Source organism: Ptychodera flava (assembly GCF_041260155.1).
Source record: "Ptychodera flava strain L36383 chromosome 3 unlocalized genomic scaffold, AS_Pfla_20210202 Scaffold_26__1_contigs__length_13983176_pilon, whole genome shotgun sequence".
Classification (NCBI taxonomy): domain Eukaryota; kingdom Metazoa; phylum Hemichordata; class Enteropneusta; family Ptychoderidae; genus Ptychodera; species Ptychodera flava.
Genome location: NW_027248280.1, coordinates 7742309 through 7760504, shown reverse-complemented (window position 1 = coordinate 7760504; position 18196 = coordinate 7742309). Strand labels below are relative to the sequence as shown.

The 18196-nt window shown below is 38.3% G+C and overlaps 1 protein-coding gene and 1 long non-coding RNA gene across 3 annotated transcripts in view; one reads left to right on the top strand and one right to left on the bottom strand.

Annotated features, from left to right (window-relative positions):
- Positions 1-18196, bottom strand: part of LOC139125918 (dynein axonemal heavy chain 8-like) — an 86948-nt gene that overhangs the window by 13338 nt on the left and 55414 nt on the right. Inside the window, exons 57-75 of the mRNA XM_070692002.1 lie at positions 17611-17764; positions 16730-16894; positions 15901-16127; positions 14907-15129; positions 14462-14638; positions 14012-14179; positions 11781-11996; positions 10943-11080; positions 10131-10258; positions 9209-9377; positions 8667-8822; positions 6431-6586; positions 5873-5962; positions 4646-4738; positions 4257-4361; positions 3536-3674; positions 2545-2659; positions 1152-1342; positions 242-363 (exon numbers count right to left, since the gene is read on the bottom strand). Coding sequence (XP_070548103.1) covers positions 242-363; positions 1152-1342; positions 2545-2659; positions 3536-3674; positions 4257-4361; positions 4646-4738; positions 5873-5962; positions 6431-6586; positions 8667-8822; positions 9209-9377; positions 10131-10258; positions 10943-11080; positions 11781-11996; positions 14012-14179; positions 14462-14638; positions 14907-15129; positions 15901-16127; positions 16730-16894; positions 17611-17764 — 2932 coding nt within the window. The remainder of the gene's footprint in view (positions 1-241; positions 364-1151; positions 1343-2544; positions 2660-3535; positions 3675-4256; positions 4362-4645; positions 4739-5872; positions 5963-6430; positions 6587-8666; positions 8823-9208; positions 9378-10130; positions 10259-10942; positions 11081-11780; positions 11997-14011; positions 14180-14461; positions 14639-14906; positions 15130-15900; positions 16128-16729; positions 16895-17610; positions 17765-18196) is intronic.
- The window catches only part of LOC139125920 (uncharacterized), a 76074-nt gene that overhangs the window by 14884 nt on the left and 42994 nt on the right, over positions 1-18196 (top strand). The window lies entirely within an intron of this gene.

Here is an 18196-nt window from a genome sequence, read left to right as displayed (position 1 = left end):
TGCATTGCTAGTTGACAGAAAAACAATAATCAATTTATTAAAAAGGTGTGAAATTAAATGACAAAACAATAGAACACTTGATGCTAAACAGAATGAGAGGACCAAAGATACAGAAATTCAATCAAAATGAAGTTTACTCAAGATTACAGAAAAATTCTATGCATGCTTATGGCATTCATTATCTAAGAAAATACTCGGGTAATATGAAAAACAAACTTGATAGAAATGTTTTGTGACTAACCTGGCCAAGAACGTCTGAAAACTGTGGTAGTTTACTGAGCTGTACCAAGTTCAACCACACCATGTCCATGATCCATTTACAAGGCTTTGGCGGACATCCCTTCAGATCCAATGCAGCACCACCTGTGATTGAAGGTCATAGAGAAGAGAGATAATTCATGCTGCAGAAATTGCCATGCTACGTTCAGCTAAATGTGCAGTATTGCTCCGTTCCTTGCAAAATACATTCCACAGGATTTTCAAGGAATTACCATCACAGGCCAAAAACTGTACAGATAGTTAACACCCCCCCCCTTCCCAACCTCCCGAAAATTTTCCCACCTGACACTTACACAAATCTTATCTCTAAGTCAACTGGTTGGTTGAAATGTCCAGATTGTAACTACATGTGTATGGGGCAATCATCCTGATACCAAACAGCCATGGGATTCCTACCATTACAGGCAGGGCAATAGGACACATACATAATGTTCAAAAGGATTCATATTTCTCTTGGGAGAAGCTAGAGAGTGATGACAAAATTTGTCTACAGTGCTATCTTTCCATTCAAACAATATGACAGTTGGTGTATTGCCATAAACATACAGTGAAAGCTGGGGCAAACTAACGCACCACTTTGTACACTTTTTGACACATTACTGCTTGGTTGGTTATTATCGTACAAAGGTCACAGCTTTCATAGATTTAAAATTTTTTATTTTGACAATGTCATGACTGAAAAAAATGAAAAGGTACAATGTGTGTATACTCACGTGTGGTCCACCTCAGACATGACATTTCTCCGAAGAGTTCCGTAAAGGTTAACTTTGACGCAGTACAGTCAGCTCATTACATAATTTGCTGACTGAGTATTATGTGTTCAAAGAAAATAATGTTCAAAATCTTAATTTGCAGAGATGACAAGTGCATACCTTTGATTAAGATTTGGAACTCTTCATGCTTGACAAATCCAACTTCCAAGTCAATCTTCAAAGCCATGAGTAGAGTGAAGAGGAACTTGTGTGTTTCATAGAGACCACGGCAGGAATACTTGAACACTTCATAGGTCAGGAAACTGATGATGTTCTGCATGCGTTTGGCAGGGATAGGGGATTTTTCTGACCTGATGGCAGAAAAGTTATTTACGTGAGAGTAGGCACAGGTATCAGCTGTAAATTAACTTGAGAAGACTGAGTACTGTTTCTTGCTGTGATCAGTGAGTCAGCTGATCCCAATTATAGACATAATATTTATGATTATTGCTGATGATAACAATAAATCAATATTTACAGCAGCTGTCATGTTCATTTGTGACTTGAAAATTGTCACTCTACGGTCACTTCTGTAAAGTTTAGCAATCGCAAAGTGAATCTGAATGGTAGTTTGCAGTCATGTTACTTATAAAATAGATGAGAGCAGATCACATGCATAATGTACTCAGTGTCTCTGTGGATTTGCTATACGGGTAGTTGGGTAACATACAATACAATGAACAGTGTTTTACTATTATATTAAGGTAGAACGCACCTCGGGGACAGACATTCGGACTCTCAAACTTTTACAGTTCTCTTCTGATATACCACATGTGGGGGTTCATTTTAAAGCTCTTGGTGAAAGAAAACTTTTCACCGGCTTAGTTTTTCGAAGTTCGAAAATTTTATTTTTCTCCATAGAGTTAACACAGGGATGGCGGCCATTTTGAATTTCTAATATCGGTAAATCTTGGGTTATTTGTTCTCTAGTACCAAAATTTGCACGGTGACCCCCGATTTTTATTCTTGATTTTGAAAGAAAATGGTTGAAAGATTCCTTAAGGAAAATTTGAGCAAAAGTTTAAGTCTTTCACTTCCGAGGTGCATATTACCTTAATGATGGTTCTTGGGTAAATTCTCCTGGGGTTCCCCGTACTTAGTGCAATCAGAGTAGGGGACATTAGAAACTGTATCAGAGTTCTGAAACCATGTAGCTGTATTCCAAAACCGTAGCAAAAATACTGAATACGAAATGCAGTTGTGGTAGTGTCTGTTGTACCAAGATATGACTGCACTGCTGTGCACAAGGGAGTCGGATAAGATAACGAGGACAAAGAACTTCTACGGCATGGACAGAATACTCTGACTTTGCTGTGCAATAATGATTGGAGTGTAATGGCTTTCATGAAGCTGTGTGATGGTGTTCACCAATTAATACATTTACTATCTTTGAAGTCATCTCTACATGTTCCCCATTCCCACGCATGAAAGTACAGCCAGCCTTTTCAAAGACAGGGGTTGAACCAAACTGGTGGCGGACGGTTGAAGCAGCCAATTGACAGGTTACACTTACTTGGCCATTGACAAGTCAAAGACTCCCAGGAACTGTCTGAGTGACGTTTGATACATGACATTCACCATACTCATTTCAGTGATCAAAAAGTATAGAATGCTACCACGTGTTGCAACTGTAGGAAAAAAGATGATTCTGTATCAGTCAGTGTACAACTACAATCAGAAGATTCTCTGTTTGGTCATCTTGTTGTACATTTTTTTCAAAAAAAAAAGATTTATTTTCAGTCATACTGTAAATCTCCACAAGTTCCAGTTGTTTGTGATCTTTCTCAAAAAGTACATAGAATAAGCCAAAATTCAAGGTTTATTTACATAATATCCATATATTGCAGTTTAAATGACGATTTGTAAATTAACCTACCGGTACATGCTACCCGGTTTTAAACATTCACTCAAACTTTGTTGGAAAAAGCCTTAAACAGTTAATCTCTCATCCACGGTAACAATTCAAGGATAACAAACAAAAATTTGGATTTAAGTAACAAACTACTATAAATTCAAATTTACTAACATTTAAGCATTAGGCCAAAGTTATTAAATTCTTTGTTTTGCGTCCCCACCTGCTTAGGTTTTTAAGGTTTTCATGAAAAACACACACAGTGTATTTGAATAGGAAATTTTAGGACATGACCGCTTAGCTTTTCTGAACTAAAATTTTGTTACAATTTTTTATTTACTGCAATCAAATTACATTGTGTTAATTTTGTGTGTGTTTTTCAGCCGCTTAGATGCATACCTTTTCCCATTTAGAGTGGACGCAAAACAAAGAATTTAATTACTTTGGCCTTACAACATGCCTCTATACTCATATTATAGAAAACTACAGAAATAATTAAATGTTTAATTTTCACAAAAAACCAATATTTTCTGACAGGTGCCCAAATGAATCCACAACAGCTATAGAGCTGCTAAGTTTGGATGTCCCAAGATCTCTCCTATGGGGTATGTTCTGCCTAAATTTAAAATTTGCTGTGCTGTCGATGTCTCACCTGGCCTGAATTCTTCTCTGGCTTCATTAATCTTGATTTCAGTATCTGCAGCCACAACCAGCTTCTCTGTGACCTCTTCAGCAGTTTCTTTGGTGGTAGCCAGCACTGATATCAAGGATTCGTCATCAACTAAAGAACCCTTTTATCCGCACAAAAATGAAAACAAAATCATCAAATGTTGAATATCAACAGGAAAAATTCATCCTGCATTCAAACTTTTCACTGTGGTTTACTAATGTGATGGAAAGGTTACTGTAACAATAGACAAGGACACTGGTATTCTTCAATACATGATTTGACACTCATTGCTGTTCTCCAGACATATGATACAGACTTCTTACTATGTACATGCCACTTGCAGTGAAGTAGATTTGAAGATCTGAACTGCCCTCCTTTAAAAAACACACAATCAAACTATTCCCTTCAAACTTAGAAATGGACGATGAGATAGTTGTCGCTACGGTCATATCATTGTACGATATGTGCAAAGCAAATTGGTGTTGGATAAGAAAGTGACCGATGGAGAGCAACAGGGTCAACATCAACAGCAGCATTTTATGAATTATTCAGTTATCAAGAATTTACACTATTATCATGTTTGTATTCTACAAAGCTGCTGTTTGTGTGTCCGTCTGTCTATCGTTCTGTCGGTCTCCGTCTGTCTGACTGTCTCTACACCACACACACAGTAGGGCATTGACACCATATATTCCATGCTGACCTGTGTACTTGTAAGACGGTACAATAGATTGTCTTCCAGTTCTTGCATCTTTCTTTTGTTCGCTGTCACGTCTTCCATCAGTTTAACTCTCTCTGCCTCAAGTTCCTACAATATTGACAGATATCATCATGAAACACTACTTTCACCATTTGAAGATCTTGTCCTGCAGCATGACCACATTCAAAGTTCTTGGAAAGTGCCAAAAATCAAGTAACTACACTCTGATGAAGTTTCCCAAAACATATTATGGCCTGAATTACCAACAACTTCAAAGTAGTTCCCAATGCTTTTTGATGGCATACATGCCACAGGTTCCAAGGTACAAACTTTCAGCCATCGCTGTTCAGGATGTGACCATACACCATCAAAATGGCAGAAAGTACACACACCTGTTTTTCTGTAAGAATTACTCTTCCTAGCAATTGATCCTCCAGACCTTTCAAGGTGACAGTGAAATCAATGATGGCTGTGCGAGCAGACACCTGTAAACAAAGGTGTCAAAAATGACAAAGTCAACCATTGTGCCACAGTCTGACAACAACACTATCATTATCAAGGATAATAAGTGATGTGAATTGGGCCAGTGATCCACCCAAACTGTCCATATTTCAATGTTTTTTTGTGACCTTACTTCTCACTCTTGTCATTTTCGCATTATAATTAGCAAGTAAGTTAATGCCGGCCACACATCTGAACTTTTGACCACTTTTGTGCTCAGCTCATCACAAGCTGATACTGTTCAGAAATGCTTGTAGACTCAATATTAGTCGCGCCAGCGGCTTACTGACTATGCATGCGCTTATTCATAATATACTATGCGAGTAACCGGAAGTGTACCCTTCTTTCTCATGATGGGCACCGACATGTTTTTTTTTTGAGTACTCGTAAATAAACAAATACGAAACAAATTACTATGATATAACATGCCTTTTATAAAATATACCTCTTTTATTAGCCAGTAAATGTTATTATACACCTTGTCGCTGATAAAAAGTATCGTTGATATAGATAAACGGAGAAAAGAAAGCTGTCGTTGCATATGAAGGGGCATACGCAAAGATGCTGGGATTGAATTATAGAAGAGCCCCCCTGTGTCAATAATTAGATTCAAAAATTGCAAGTTTTAGACGGAACGCTATAGTTTTTAGCTTGCAAGTGGAAGGTGGGCAGTGCAGTTACCATTGCAATGATAATTATTGCATAATACGTCCCTTGTTTAACGCCATAGGCTGTTATCATTGTAAAAATTGCCAATTTTTGTCCAAAAATTTTTACACGCTACAGAAAATCTATACCTGCCCTGCTGCAGGGTTTGACGTCGTGTAAGTACGTGAACTGCTTTCATCAGAGGGAAACTGGGCATAGTTGTCATATAAACGTTATGAAGTAACAATACAGTTTATCATGAATCAATACAAATAACATTGCCAATCTTAACCCTGGCGCGACACCAAGGGCTCAGCCCTATATAATATTATCCTTTCCTATATAGCCCTATATCTACACAAAGTGTCCCCTTTGTTGATGGTATTCATTTTGCATAGTCACTGAAGGCTGAATCGCATTTCTGCTGTCTTTGAATAAGGCAAATACAAATCATAGTGTAGCAAGTTTACCTCAGGAGTGTAGGTAGGGTTTGGCAGCTTAGTTGTCATGTACAGTCTAAACCCACTCATCACATCAACTTCTTTGTCACCAACTTTTACCTGAAATGTAAACAAGTTGGCATGACACTATCCATTAGTACACTGTCTATGATCCTATATTAGTATCTGTACAAGAATATCACGTGACAGGGCATGCAACATTCTCTCAACTTTTGGTTGATAAGCAGCTTGTAAACATTCTTATACCTGCTCTGTTCAGAACAAAAGTTTGTTAACATGGCAGTACATTCACAAAGAGGCCATTAAGTCCTGACTGCCGTTGTCAATATAACTAATGATAATATGAACATACCGGTATATACAATCTCAATGCAATTTTCTGGCAGTCTAGCTATACATAGTACTTCAATACGGGACAGCAATTTTAAACAGGTTAAATATTTATTCAAATCATCTATTGACCAAGCAAGACAACTATTGGTTAGGTAAGAAAATATACATGTAAGAGATATCTGCATGGATTCTGTGCCATAGTAAAAGTAATGAAATTGTTTGCAGACAACTTACTTTGAATGTTGAGCCAGACTTGATAAAGTTCTTCTCCAACACATTGTCCAGTGCCGGATCTAGTTCCTCCCCGATGTCTTCCAGGAGAAGGGGATTTCCCAGGGATAAGCTGTCCTCAAGGTGAGTACGGAAGTACTTATGATTTAAGGAAGTAAGCTGGACAGACAAAAAAAGTGAATCATGGCTGGAACTAGTGTTTCTCTAGAGGTTAGGGAGACTTTGGCTACTGTGATTGTGTCCACCTTTAATTATGGTTAAACAAGGGAAACTCTGACAAAATGACTTGGAGATAGAAATATAACCAATTTGCTACCTTTCCATGCCTATAGAGATGTTGCCCACCACAGCGTGACTGATTTCACCACTGTACTACGATAGCACTTTTCAGCAATTTGCTGGAAGTAGATATACAGATTGAAGTATAATGGGCCAATGTGCTGACTTGTCCTTCCACTGTCCGAAAGGGTAACGTACAGTACATCAATAGATGGTTTTGTATCGAAAGTATCATTCCGCTTAAGGTATAGACACACGTTAGAGGATACTATTTTAAACTCACTTTTCTCAATAAATTTCACTTTTGGACCCCACACATTATATATTTTCTGTTAGCCCTATATCTCAACATTATGAAAAATATGTTTATTTTCCGAAATCACTGTGTCCGTGACCATTTCTCTCAAAAATATGCGTTTTGAGTTTTTTTACCCAAAAAAAATTAGGTGTTTAGGACTATGGCGACTTGAGATCTTTTAACAGAAATCAACAATTGAGTACTCTGGGAAAAAACGGTGTCCCAGATTTTTTTCTATTCCCTTTTGTTTCAGCACAATAAGGTGTGAAAGTAACAACTCGGGTTTTTGAATAAATTACCGGTTTCGTTCACTTCAGCAAGAATTTCTCTTGTTCTATAATTTTACCGAAAATCTGAGACACCGTTTTACAGATAGTATTGCTACTGTGACCTGGTAAAAATCAGACCGATCTGTGCACCCTACTCCAACCTAATTTCTTTTGAAGTTACGCTTGTCAGGCCAAAATCGGAAGAGAGATAATCAAAGATTTGTGTAAACACTCCTATACGTACAAAAATCATCGTTGATATGAATTTCCGGGCAATTTTATTTATGTTCACGAACTTGCATCAAGCAGGAGACTAGATGTTTTGTATTTTACATCAAATACCCTTCGAAAGATCATAAATGGCAAGAAAATCGGGAGAAACTGACACAAACTGTTGAGATGTACGAGTAATGAGGGCATTTATTTACATAACAAACACTGCTATAGCTAATCTGTTTTTTCTCAAATAAGAGTCTAAGCTTGTTACCGTAACTGTAAACGGTTTTCAAGCTCTATCAATCCATTTCTCTTCAGTTTAGAAGTATCTTTTACGCCTGTTGGAGGCGAATTGAGATATTTTACGTTTTCCAGTCTCGGTGGACCGCCTTTCGATACCGCGCCATCACGGAAGCCATGGCAGTGACTATTCAAGTTCGTCATTTGGCCCTTTCGCCTGTTGAACTTCCCCTCGAAGATGAAAATTTATGCATACGCAACGCTTGACACATCCACCAGTTTCGTTCACAAATTTGTTCACTTTTCGCCAACCTTCGCATCGGAATGAGCGTACTGTGGTAGACAGACTCTGTCGTTGACTTTCACGTTGGAGAACTTACTTCGGTAGGAGAGAATCTGATAATCAACCAGCTTCCTCGTCGGAAGAAAGACGCGTGTCCGACATCCCATCTTCTGCCACGTTGCATATAGTCAACCCTAAGTCACACAATCTGAGTTTTGTTCTGGTAGCCTGGTCCATGATCTCACTGTACTCTCCTTTTACGACACATTAACATATCTGTTTGACCTTGCTTCCGCTATCGTAACTAATCTGTACACAGTTAAGACAACCGAATTAACAGTATGCGTAGTTCGCAAAAAGTCTATTTTTATTAGTATTTTAAGCATTTCTTAATACAATATGGTCTCGACATTTTTCCACATGTAAAGGTCATATGGTATGGACTCCAATTTTGAAATAAAACCAAAATCTCTGTAAAAATGCATTAAACGTGTGTCTATACCTTAAGTGGTTGCTTTGACATATGAAAGTCCAAACAGATTAATAACAGGCAAATTTTCAAAAAGACACCTGGTTTCTGTCTTGGACAACTGTGCTGTGTACTTTAATAATAATATACAAGTTACAATTAAATCTCCTGACACTTGTACAGACCTGGAGGCCACTTTCTTTCTCTTTGTTTTTGATCCATGCCTTGCCTTGTCCCTGTGGATCAATCAGTAGTGGATATCGGGTGGCTTTGGTGACAATGATACCATTCTGTATGGATAAGTCATCATTTGGCAACCCTTGTAAGTTCCACTCACCAATCTGTTATTCAAAGAAAGAAATGATTAGCATTTTGTCAGGTAACTGAGGGCATTACTTTTAAGTCTACATATTCGCATTTTCAATTTTGAAAGTGTTACTATTCAAATAGGGCAAAGACTAACTCCTCGTCAGAACCACGACATAGAAACTTTATCAAATCGTCTCTTATCTAGCAAATTTCTATCATGAGAAATATTGTACACATATTACTTTCAAGTCCCTCATTAGAGCTGTATCCAAATTCATAATTTGAACCCTGACTCTGAAACATTGCATGACATCAAGTATTGCAACAATACGGTACTTGATAATTCCAAAATCACTTAGCTAAGTGACAAAACATACTGTTTTAAAGTTCCACAAAAATACACAGTATGTGGACTTACCGTTGGTGCATCGACAAGCATTGCAGTGATGTTAAGGCCATCTGTGAAGGGTATGCGTCTCTTCTGTAACTCAAGTTGCCATCCCTGTCTCATCAGCTGCCTGAATACTTGATTGAAAGGTCCCGAGTAGGACAGAAAACCAGTGGCCAGCAGCACATCACCTACAAGTCTGAAAAATAATGAAACACTTTGTGGTCAACTCAAGTGTCAAAATATTCATATTGTAATCATTTATATTTTCATTTCTCATTGTTGGCATGCAAAATCTTGTAGCCATTTAGAAGTACATGACAATCAAGTGTTTATGGTGTACTGTATTTTTTACCAAAGAGAAACAGTTAAAACAGCTATTTATCACTTGAGCTGGAAATTATTGATAGAAATGTCACATATTATCATTATTCAAAAATCAGTGGTCCCCATATAAGATGAACATTTAGCTATGCTAATATCTAGACAATGAGTGATCATATGCTACCTGTTATTGCTAAAGTAGATTTGATATTTCAAAACATTTTACTGGCTCACAGGTTGCTGACTTTGCTTAAGGTAGAACGCACCTCGGGGACAGATATTCGGACTCTCAAACTTTTACAACTCTCTTCTGATATACCACTTGTGGGGGTTCATTTTAAAGCTCTTGGTGAAAGAAAACTTTTCACTGGCTTAGTTTTTCGAAATTCGAAAATTTTTATTTTTCTCCATAGAGTTAACACAGGGATGGCGGCCATTTTGAATTTCTAATATTGGTAAATCTTGGGTAATTTGTTTCTCTAGTACCAAAATTTGCACGGTGACCCCCCTATTTTTATTCTTGATTTTGAAAGAGAATGATCGAAAGATTCCTTGAGGAAAGTTAGAGCAAAAGTTTAAGTCTTTCACTTTCGAGGTGCATACTACCTTAAGAAGTGAGTGCTTATACCTATCAATCTGTGCCTTGAATTCTTTACTTTGCTGTGTCCATCTGACCTTCTCCCCTCCTAAGCCATTGATCAGAGCAGAGGCTGCTACCATTTTGTTTCTGCAAGTCTCCGCATCATTTAACAGGTCCTGGGGGTGAGGAATAAAACAAAATTCATCAATTCAAGAAAAACACAGCAATGCAAATGACTGTCATCATTAAACAATGCTTTTCAATCCCCTGTGTTGTATGTGTGACGGCAAGCACTTTCAAATTTTAGTGTACAAGAGTATCAACAACATCATCAAACCTGGGTGAACATTGAGATTCAGTTTTAAAAGTACAAAGTATAGTTTAAAAGTACAAAGTTGATCTCCATCGCTGCATTCATCTATGTGTCTCTACAACAAGAAACCGTTATGAGGCCAACAGTAATATTGTACACACCATTACACCAGATAATACAGTCACTGTGTTTTCAATCGGGTTTCAACTCACAACATACGGTATCCAGTCACCTAGTAGAGAAGCAGCAGACAGAACCACTCGGCCAAGTCCCCACTCTCAAAAAAGAGTTCATGGTTCAATTACCGGGACAAGTTGTTGCATTTTTTCTGACTACGACCCCTCCACACATAGAGTTCATAAAGCATTCACGATCATACACTCGCTATCACACACATGGTACACAAACTTTACAGAAGCAATGAATACATCGCTTAAATCGGGTGAACGACAGCCTTGGGTAAAATTCTGTCCACCAGCGGAGCTCACAACATTGGAGCTAAATCTGTTGACCTTGCTAGCAGTGGACTTGAAAAGCGATATTTTACCTGTTTTTCTTTCATAGCTGCATCAAATTTGGCCTGTACTTCATCCAACTCTCTCTGTTTGGCATCCAGCTGTGCTTGTGCCTGATTCAACTCTGCACTGGCCACTGCAGAACGAGCTTCCTGGATGGCAAGGTTGGCCTGCAATAACAATGGCAGACGGGATCATTAATGACTGACCAAGAGCTTCGCATAGTTTTGTTGTATTCAATGTGTCAGAAGATCAGCTGAAAATGATCTGGAATTCATTGTGGTATTACTGTAAATATACATGTATGTCAAGTCAAGTCACTGTGGCTATACAGTTTTAATACGAAATTTGTCAATTTTTTACAATCAACACAGGTGCTCAGAAAAGATTGCTCAATTTTATCATGTAAAGTTCACATTTTATCTCCAAAGTTGGTTTTACCCCTCTGGTCATCATTTTTCGGTCAACCACTTACAGGTAAAACTGATGCAAATGTTCTTTTATTCTAAATGCAGTGTGTATCTTAATATGATGTGTAAATGCTTTGTGTATTGTGTAAGCATTTGTACATTATATGTACCAGTATATGAGTGTTGCCACTGCCCAGTTTTGGAATGACTAAGAAGGCAATGTCGAATTGAAAATAACACTTGCAAAGAAAGTACAGACGATCTTATTCTTTGGACTGTTTAAATCCGGGTAAAACTCATCATAGTACAAACTCAGGGCATGCTCATCAGGTATGCGATGAACAAAGATATTGACGGTTAATTTTTGTGAAGAAGTGATGATAGACAGACTGAGGTGGTTTACATCCCACTTGATGAACTGTTGACAGTTAGTAACCGAGGTGTACAATCACAAACTTACCTTAAGAGGGAGCACTTCTTTGTTGATACCATAGAAGAAGGCCATGGCCTTGGCCCAGCTGCACAGACCTGCCACATCGCCACACACTTTCTTTGCAGACTCCATGTTGAAATCATCGGCTTCCAGATAGGGTGCCAGTAACTCTACCATCTCTTCGTTGATGCTGTCTTTTGGATAGCTCAACAAAGTGTTGAGAAATCCACCTGCGCTCATTAGCTGTTATGAAATAAATTGTTTACTTCAAATAAATAGGAGACAGAGACTCTTGTCAGTAGTATTCTTATGATTAGTGTGCTCTCTAGGGGGAAGTGAAAAAAACAAAATTGAGTCAAATTGAAGAAAACCTGACTTGCTGTGCATCACTGGCATGAATGACAGAAAACTAAGCAAGTCAGCAGTTGTAAGTATAGCGCCCTCTATCGTCGTATGCCTTTCTCCATTCCTCATAATGAGTGAGAAGACAATGAAAACAATGGCACCATCCTTCCTCATCGATTGAACGGCAAGACAAGTTATTATAGGCACGCAGTAACACTGTGGACACTTACAGAAACGACGAATTCAGATATTTTTTTCGACCAAAAACTACAGGGAAACGTTATCTGTGTAAATTATGAATCCACTGAGCATTTCTTTACATTGGCAGGCGTTTTACAGCTGTGTCAGTGATGTGTCAAATAACTTGTACTTTCAGTGCGTCAGGCGGGTTTACCCTTCGTCATGATGCATCAAATCGGCTTAGTGGGCGTACTGCTTATGACTCAGAGAAATACATGTTGCCTCATAACTTTCAGATGGAACATAGACAAGTACGATGCCCATGAGCCAGTAGCTACTCACTGTCAATAGATGGTCTTACAAACTGATCATTATTGCAAGTATATTTGTCCATGTGCCAGGGCTCGAACTTAACTTTTTACCTACTTGCCCTGCGGGCAAGTTTCCAGAAATTTTACTTGCCCGATGAACAAACTTACTTGCTCGATTTTTTTTCGTCTGTTTACATTGTTTGGGCAGAGATCACGAAGACCAAGCAATCTCAAAATGTGGCTGACAGCATCACATCAATGCAGGTTCTGTTTTGTCTGTATTGATAATCGTGTTAATTGTTACGATCCATTAGTTTTGGTCTTCGTGATCTCTGCCCACTCGTCCACCAATATTCTAGTGCAGGATTGGGGTCATACAGCTGAAGGGGTGGCCCATTAATCGATATTCGCATCAGCAAATCTCTTTTCCTGGAGTTTTGAAACTTCCGTTGTCGTTTCCTTTCATATACATATCGCACTTCTGCTTCTTCACTAACTAACTTCCACTGAACTCGATGCTGCGACCGCGCCATTAGCTTTATCACCGTCGATTTCTGAGTGGCCAGCCGGTTGAACGTGTACTGTATCCCCTGACACAGATCCTGTTCCGGAATCTGTGACTTTGTCAGGCGTAGATTTCAAAAATTTACATGAAAACGGGTGGTGGTTTGCTTCGCTATGACGTACAGTCTGCGTTGTTTCAGTCAGGTCACTACGTGCAAAGTGGCTGTTGAAATTACTGACCAACACCCCCTGGGAGTCACTAGGGACAAGTGCAAGTTTTACGTTAATGAGATTAGATTTCCCGAGGGAGGAAAGACAACAGCTGAATATCACTCGCTGCATGTTGACATCTGGCTTGTCGGTTGTGATACCTGCTTCAGTTACTTGAAACTTGATAACAGCGAACATTGTTCCACAAAATTTCTTGAGTTTTTTGTTCCCAGAACATGTAAATTTGATCAAAGTCTATCACTTGCCCAACCGGGCAAGTGTAATTTATTTTTACCAGCCTGATGTCAGGTTTTACTTGCCCCGGGCAAGCGGGCAACCGTTAAGTTCGAGCCTGATGTGCCTAGTGTTGTAATTCTGCTAGTACCGTATACTGGCCATAAAAGGTCAAAAACCCAGTCGGTGGACTGTGCATATAATATAAGCCACAGTGTGGGGACTTCTTTGATAAATGAAAATTGCATGGACTTTTAGTTTTGTGGCTGACCAAGAGCCTTACTTTGTCATGAACAAGCAAATGATTTGAACACCTACTTTTACAAAATGCAAGTCTGCTATGTTTGGCTGTGATTGCTGTAAACAAATGATTTGATATGCAGTCAATGTTAATACAACATATAAGAAATATTAATGCGAGGGGAAAAAATTGATGATGAGGATTAAATTACTATCTGATGTTGAATTACTCACCTTCAGTGATTCACCCCATGAAGGCTTTAAGGAATTTTTCTCAGGGTCCATGACAACAGGGTCAAGTCTCTTTTGGAAAAGGATCAGCACTGAGTCCATAATACGCATGATAAGGTGCGGTGGCTTGGCCAATTTTCTTACAGTTGAAATGTGAGCTGGTTTTATAGTCTATGTCAAAATTAAAATTGTCAAAAAGAGATTAAAAGGATGATTAGTTTTTCAAAAAATGATCGTTATCTATCTGCAAAGACTTATGGTTGTGTAAACACTGATTATGGTCAGCCTTTTAAAACAGAATATTTCAAAGTAACATGAACGTAACCTTTTTGTGAGATTATAAGCAAGTTCTTACATCCATTTCAAGTAATGTCTGAACATCTACGCACACACAGAAGGATTTCAGAACAGACAGTCTAATCAGCTATATAACTGCCTTGCTAGTAAGCTCACCTGGAGTGCAGACTCAGCTTCTTCTAATGCGGGTTTTGCTGCTTCAAGTTTCTCTTCAGCGAATGCCTTGTCCACATTAATCTCATCCACAATAGCTTGGGCTCTATCTTTGACCACCTGCACTTCATTTTTCACCTTTTCAGCTGCTTGAGCCGACACAGTCACCTCAGCCAACACCTGGAACACGTGTTATATACATGATGAGTGCAAGTAATAAAAGTACAATTGTACCTCACATTAGAGGCAATCTGAATTGAATTGAAAAGAAATGATAATGACAAAACTTGTCACATTCTAATTGCATCCAAAGAGGATAGTTACATGCATCTCACGGCTATTTTGTAATACAGCTGTACATAGTTGCTAGGAATATTTTAGGATGAGAGGATGACACATCTCATCCACATAAATCCTTGACTTTAGATAAGTGCTAACAAAGACTAACCTTGTCTGCCTTGTCAGATGCAACTGCTAATTCTTTCTCCTTGACAGCCAGTTCAACGGAGAGTTCTGCCACGGATTCACTAGCTTCTAGCAGTTTATCCAGACCAGTGTTCATGCGTCTGGCTAGCTCATTGATGGTATCAAACTGCTGTTTGTAGATGGTCATGTAGCCGTCAATGAATGATAGGTATGACTTGGGAGTAACGTGTGTTTGTCGGCGATACCTGAATAGTTACAGCAATAACATTCTGTTAATGTCTAGGGTGCCTTACAAAATATCCGTATTCAATTATTAAGTTTTCAAGAATTTTTCAGTAAGTTTTTTGAGAAATTTGGACTAAATGGACATCAAATTTCATTGGCTTCAGTTCTTCATCAAAATTTTAGCAAAAATCTGAATAAAAGTTGATCATGGTACATTTTAGTAAAGGCCACAAAAATTGACTTTGGAGCTCAAAGGGTTAAAAATAACATCCACATTATCTTTGTTGCGGTCATGGTTGTAGTCATCATTATCAGTATTGCCATTCAGAAGTATAAATACTCAAGCAAAATTGGCATCAAAGTGTCTTTTTCTTACACTCTCTAAATGATATACTTTCAAAATTTATTGACTTATGAATTGTTGGTGAACTTCACTGTAGTAACACATATTGGAACTAACTAGCCCTACTTTTGACACACAGCAATTATAGGGAAACACAATTCTACCTGGTTGCACTTATTTATATAATTAATTTTCTGTTGATGTGTGAAACAAAAAAGTAACAATCATTTTGATTAATTGAATCTGTGCTTACAACTTTCTCACATCATGAGTGTGCATATATGAAGTACAGTTTGGCTAAAAGAGAAGTTCCGGTAACATACTTTACGTTATGGAATTCATGTATCTAATGTGACAGGAGTTGAATATATTTTATCTAGCAATGCATGTTGCAAATCCTGGCAAGAAATATCTTGGCCATTATCTATTCAACATAGTATAGTTTTACCTCTGGAAGTAGTTGACACAGGTTTCAGCAACACCGTCGTGGAATACCCCCATGGTCTGTATCACTTGTTGCTTGGTTTCTGGGGGACAAGCAATCATGAACTTGGACAGGAAATGGTTGGATACAGCAATAAGGGCATCCTTTGGCCACTTGGTGAACCAGTCCATTGTACAGCCGGAGATCAACCCAGGGAATTTTAGAGCACGGTTGCGGAACTTTTCACCGACCTAGCAGTGTTGTACACAGAAATATTTATCATTCATGACTTGTAAGTTGTACAGTAGCTGTTTTTGTGAAGGGCTGTTGGGCAATGTTACATGATTTATCTGCTGTGTTCCCTTGTCTCTGGTAGTATTGATGATGAGAAGGATAGAGAAAGATAGTTTATCCCTGCACAATGGACAGGTGAATTTGAATCGCACTGAACATTTAGATGAACGTTAAAGCTTAAACAGCTACTTGTCTGTATGCGCCTGGACATCACTGTGAGTCCTTAAATTTTATAGCCTCTCACAAACTTTAAGTTGACTCAGAAAATGGGTCATTGCCATATTACCAGTACATGTTGGTGTATCACATGCTCTCTAAGGCATAATAAGGAGAGAACACTGTTTTCAATGTGGCATGTAAAGTGGTATGTCCCATGTTATGTTTACTGTTCTATTCCCCTTAATCAACCCCGTGGTTTAAGAACTATAAGAAAAATGCAAGAACTGACCAATGGCAAACTATCGGGAGTAAACACATGCCAAGACGCAGACTATCTAAAATGTAATAAAAGTATCACCCATAAGCATTATTAAGCTGACAAAATCAAAAATATACTTACAGGTGAAAAGCAGAGCACAGTGTGAAGATTGTTTCTAGCTCTGGATATGAAGTAATCATAAAGATTATCTTGAGTTGGTGGTCTTCTAGGGAATTCTTTCTTCATGACTGGTATCAACTCTTGGCTGATTTCATCCAACTCATCACGTGCAAACAAGTTAGATACCTATGGGTTTTAAATCATTTATGTCAATGCTTATGGTGTATAATATGTTCCATAATGAAGACACTCCACATGTGTAATTCAAAAAAAATGTTCTCTTTAAGCTTAGAACAGCTACTCTAAGTTACTATAGTACCAATGTTCCACATTGGAAATTTGGTGCTATGTTTCATGCAAGAAAAATATGAAATACGGTACACACAAATGTGGTGCATCACTTCAGGTGTAGAAAACAAACTATCCCAAACTGTGCTCACCACCTCAGTAACCATTGAAAAAACAATTCAGAATTCACAAACCCTCCTGCTACAACTGCAGATTTCTAAAGTCTGGAAAATTGTTCTTACATGATCATTGACCACAATTTTGTTTTTGCAATTTGAAATGATAGCAATCATAGCATCCTCACTCTACCTGGAGTCTCAGAAATTCTCAATCAAAATCACAGAAAGTTTCATGTACTAAGCTCACAAATTCTATTCAGAATGTTGTCAAGAGACACATAATTTCACTCTTTCATTTGTAATTTAAATCAATTACATTACTTTTTTCTGATTATCAGATTTTCTTCGTTACTGTCAGAATTAGTTGAAAAAGACATTTTTCGGGAAGCTTAATATTCAAAAGACATTTTTCTGGGAAGCGTATTCAAGTTGTCCGAATGAGAGTCGGTTCAAAGTGTTTTCTCATAAAGGGAAGTGATAAGTGAGATAAGATACCTCTCCAGATGACAGGACATTGTTGAGATATTCCAAGAAGGCTTCATCTTTGATTTCATTGTCTGTAAAGATGAAAGTGATACCGTTGCCTTCAGCGCCAGCAACACGGTAGAGATACTTGAGGTCGTCCATCAGATTACCAACATTGTATGATCTGTACAAAATGACAAACAAAAAGACACAGATAGTAAATAGAGTTCAAAGTGGAACAAGCAACAGCATTGCACAGTATACACATATTGACTGGCCATGAGGGCAACAGCATACGTCTGTACCCCGAGGGACTGTGAGTCACCCCCAAAAACAGACTGTTTCCCGAGGCCGTAGGCCGAGGGAACAGTCTGTTTTTGGGGGTGACTCACAGGCCCGAGGGGTTAAAGACGTATGCTGTTGTCCTCATGGCCAGTCAATATGTGTTTTGTAACACATCTCATCCGTAGCCATGCATAAGAACGTACTATACACAAAACTTGTCTCATGTAGGCCTATGATGTAATATGTTGGAGTGGTTCAGTAAGAAAACGTTTTTCCTAACAGGATCGCAATACTTCTGCAAAACGTTCAATGCACCTTCAGTTTTCGTCCG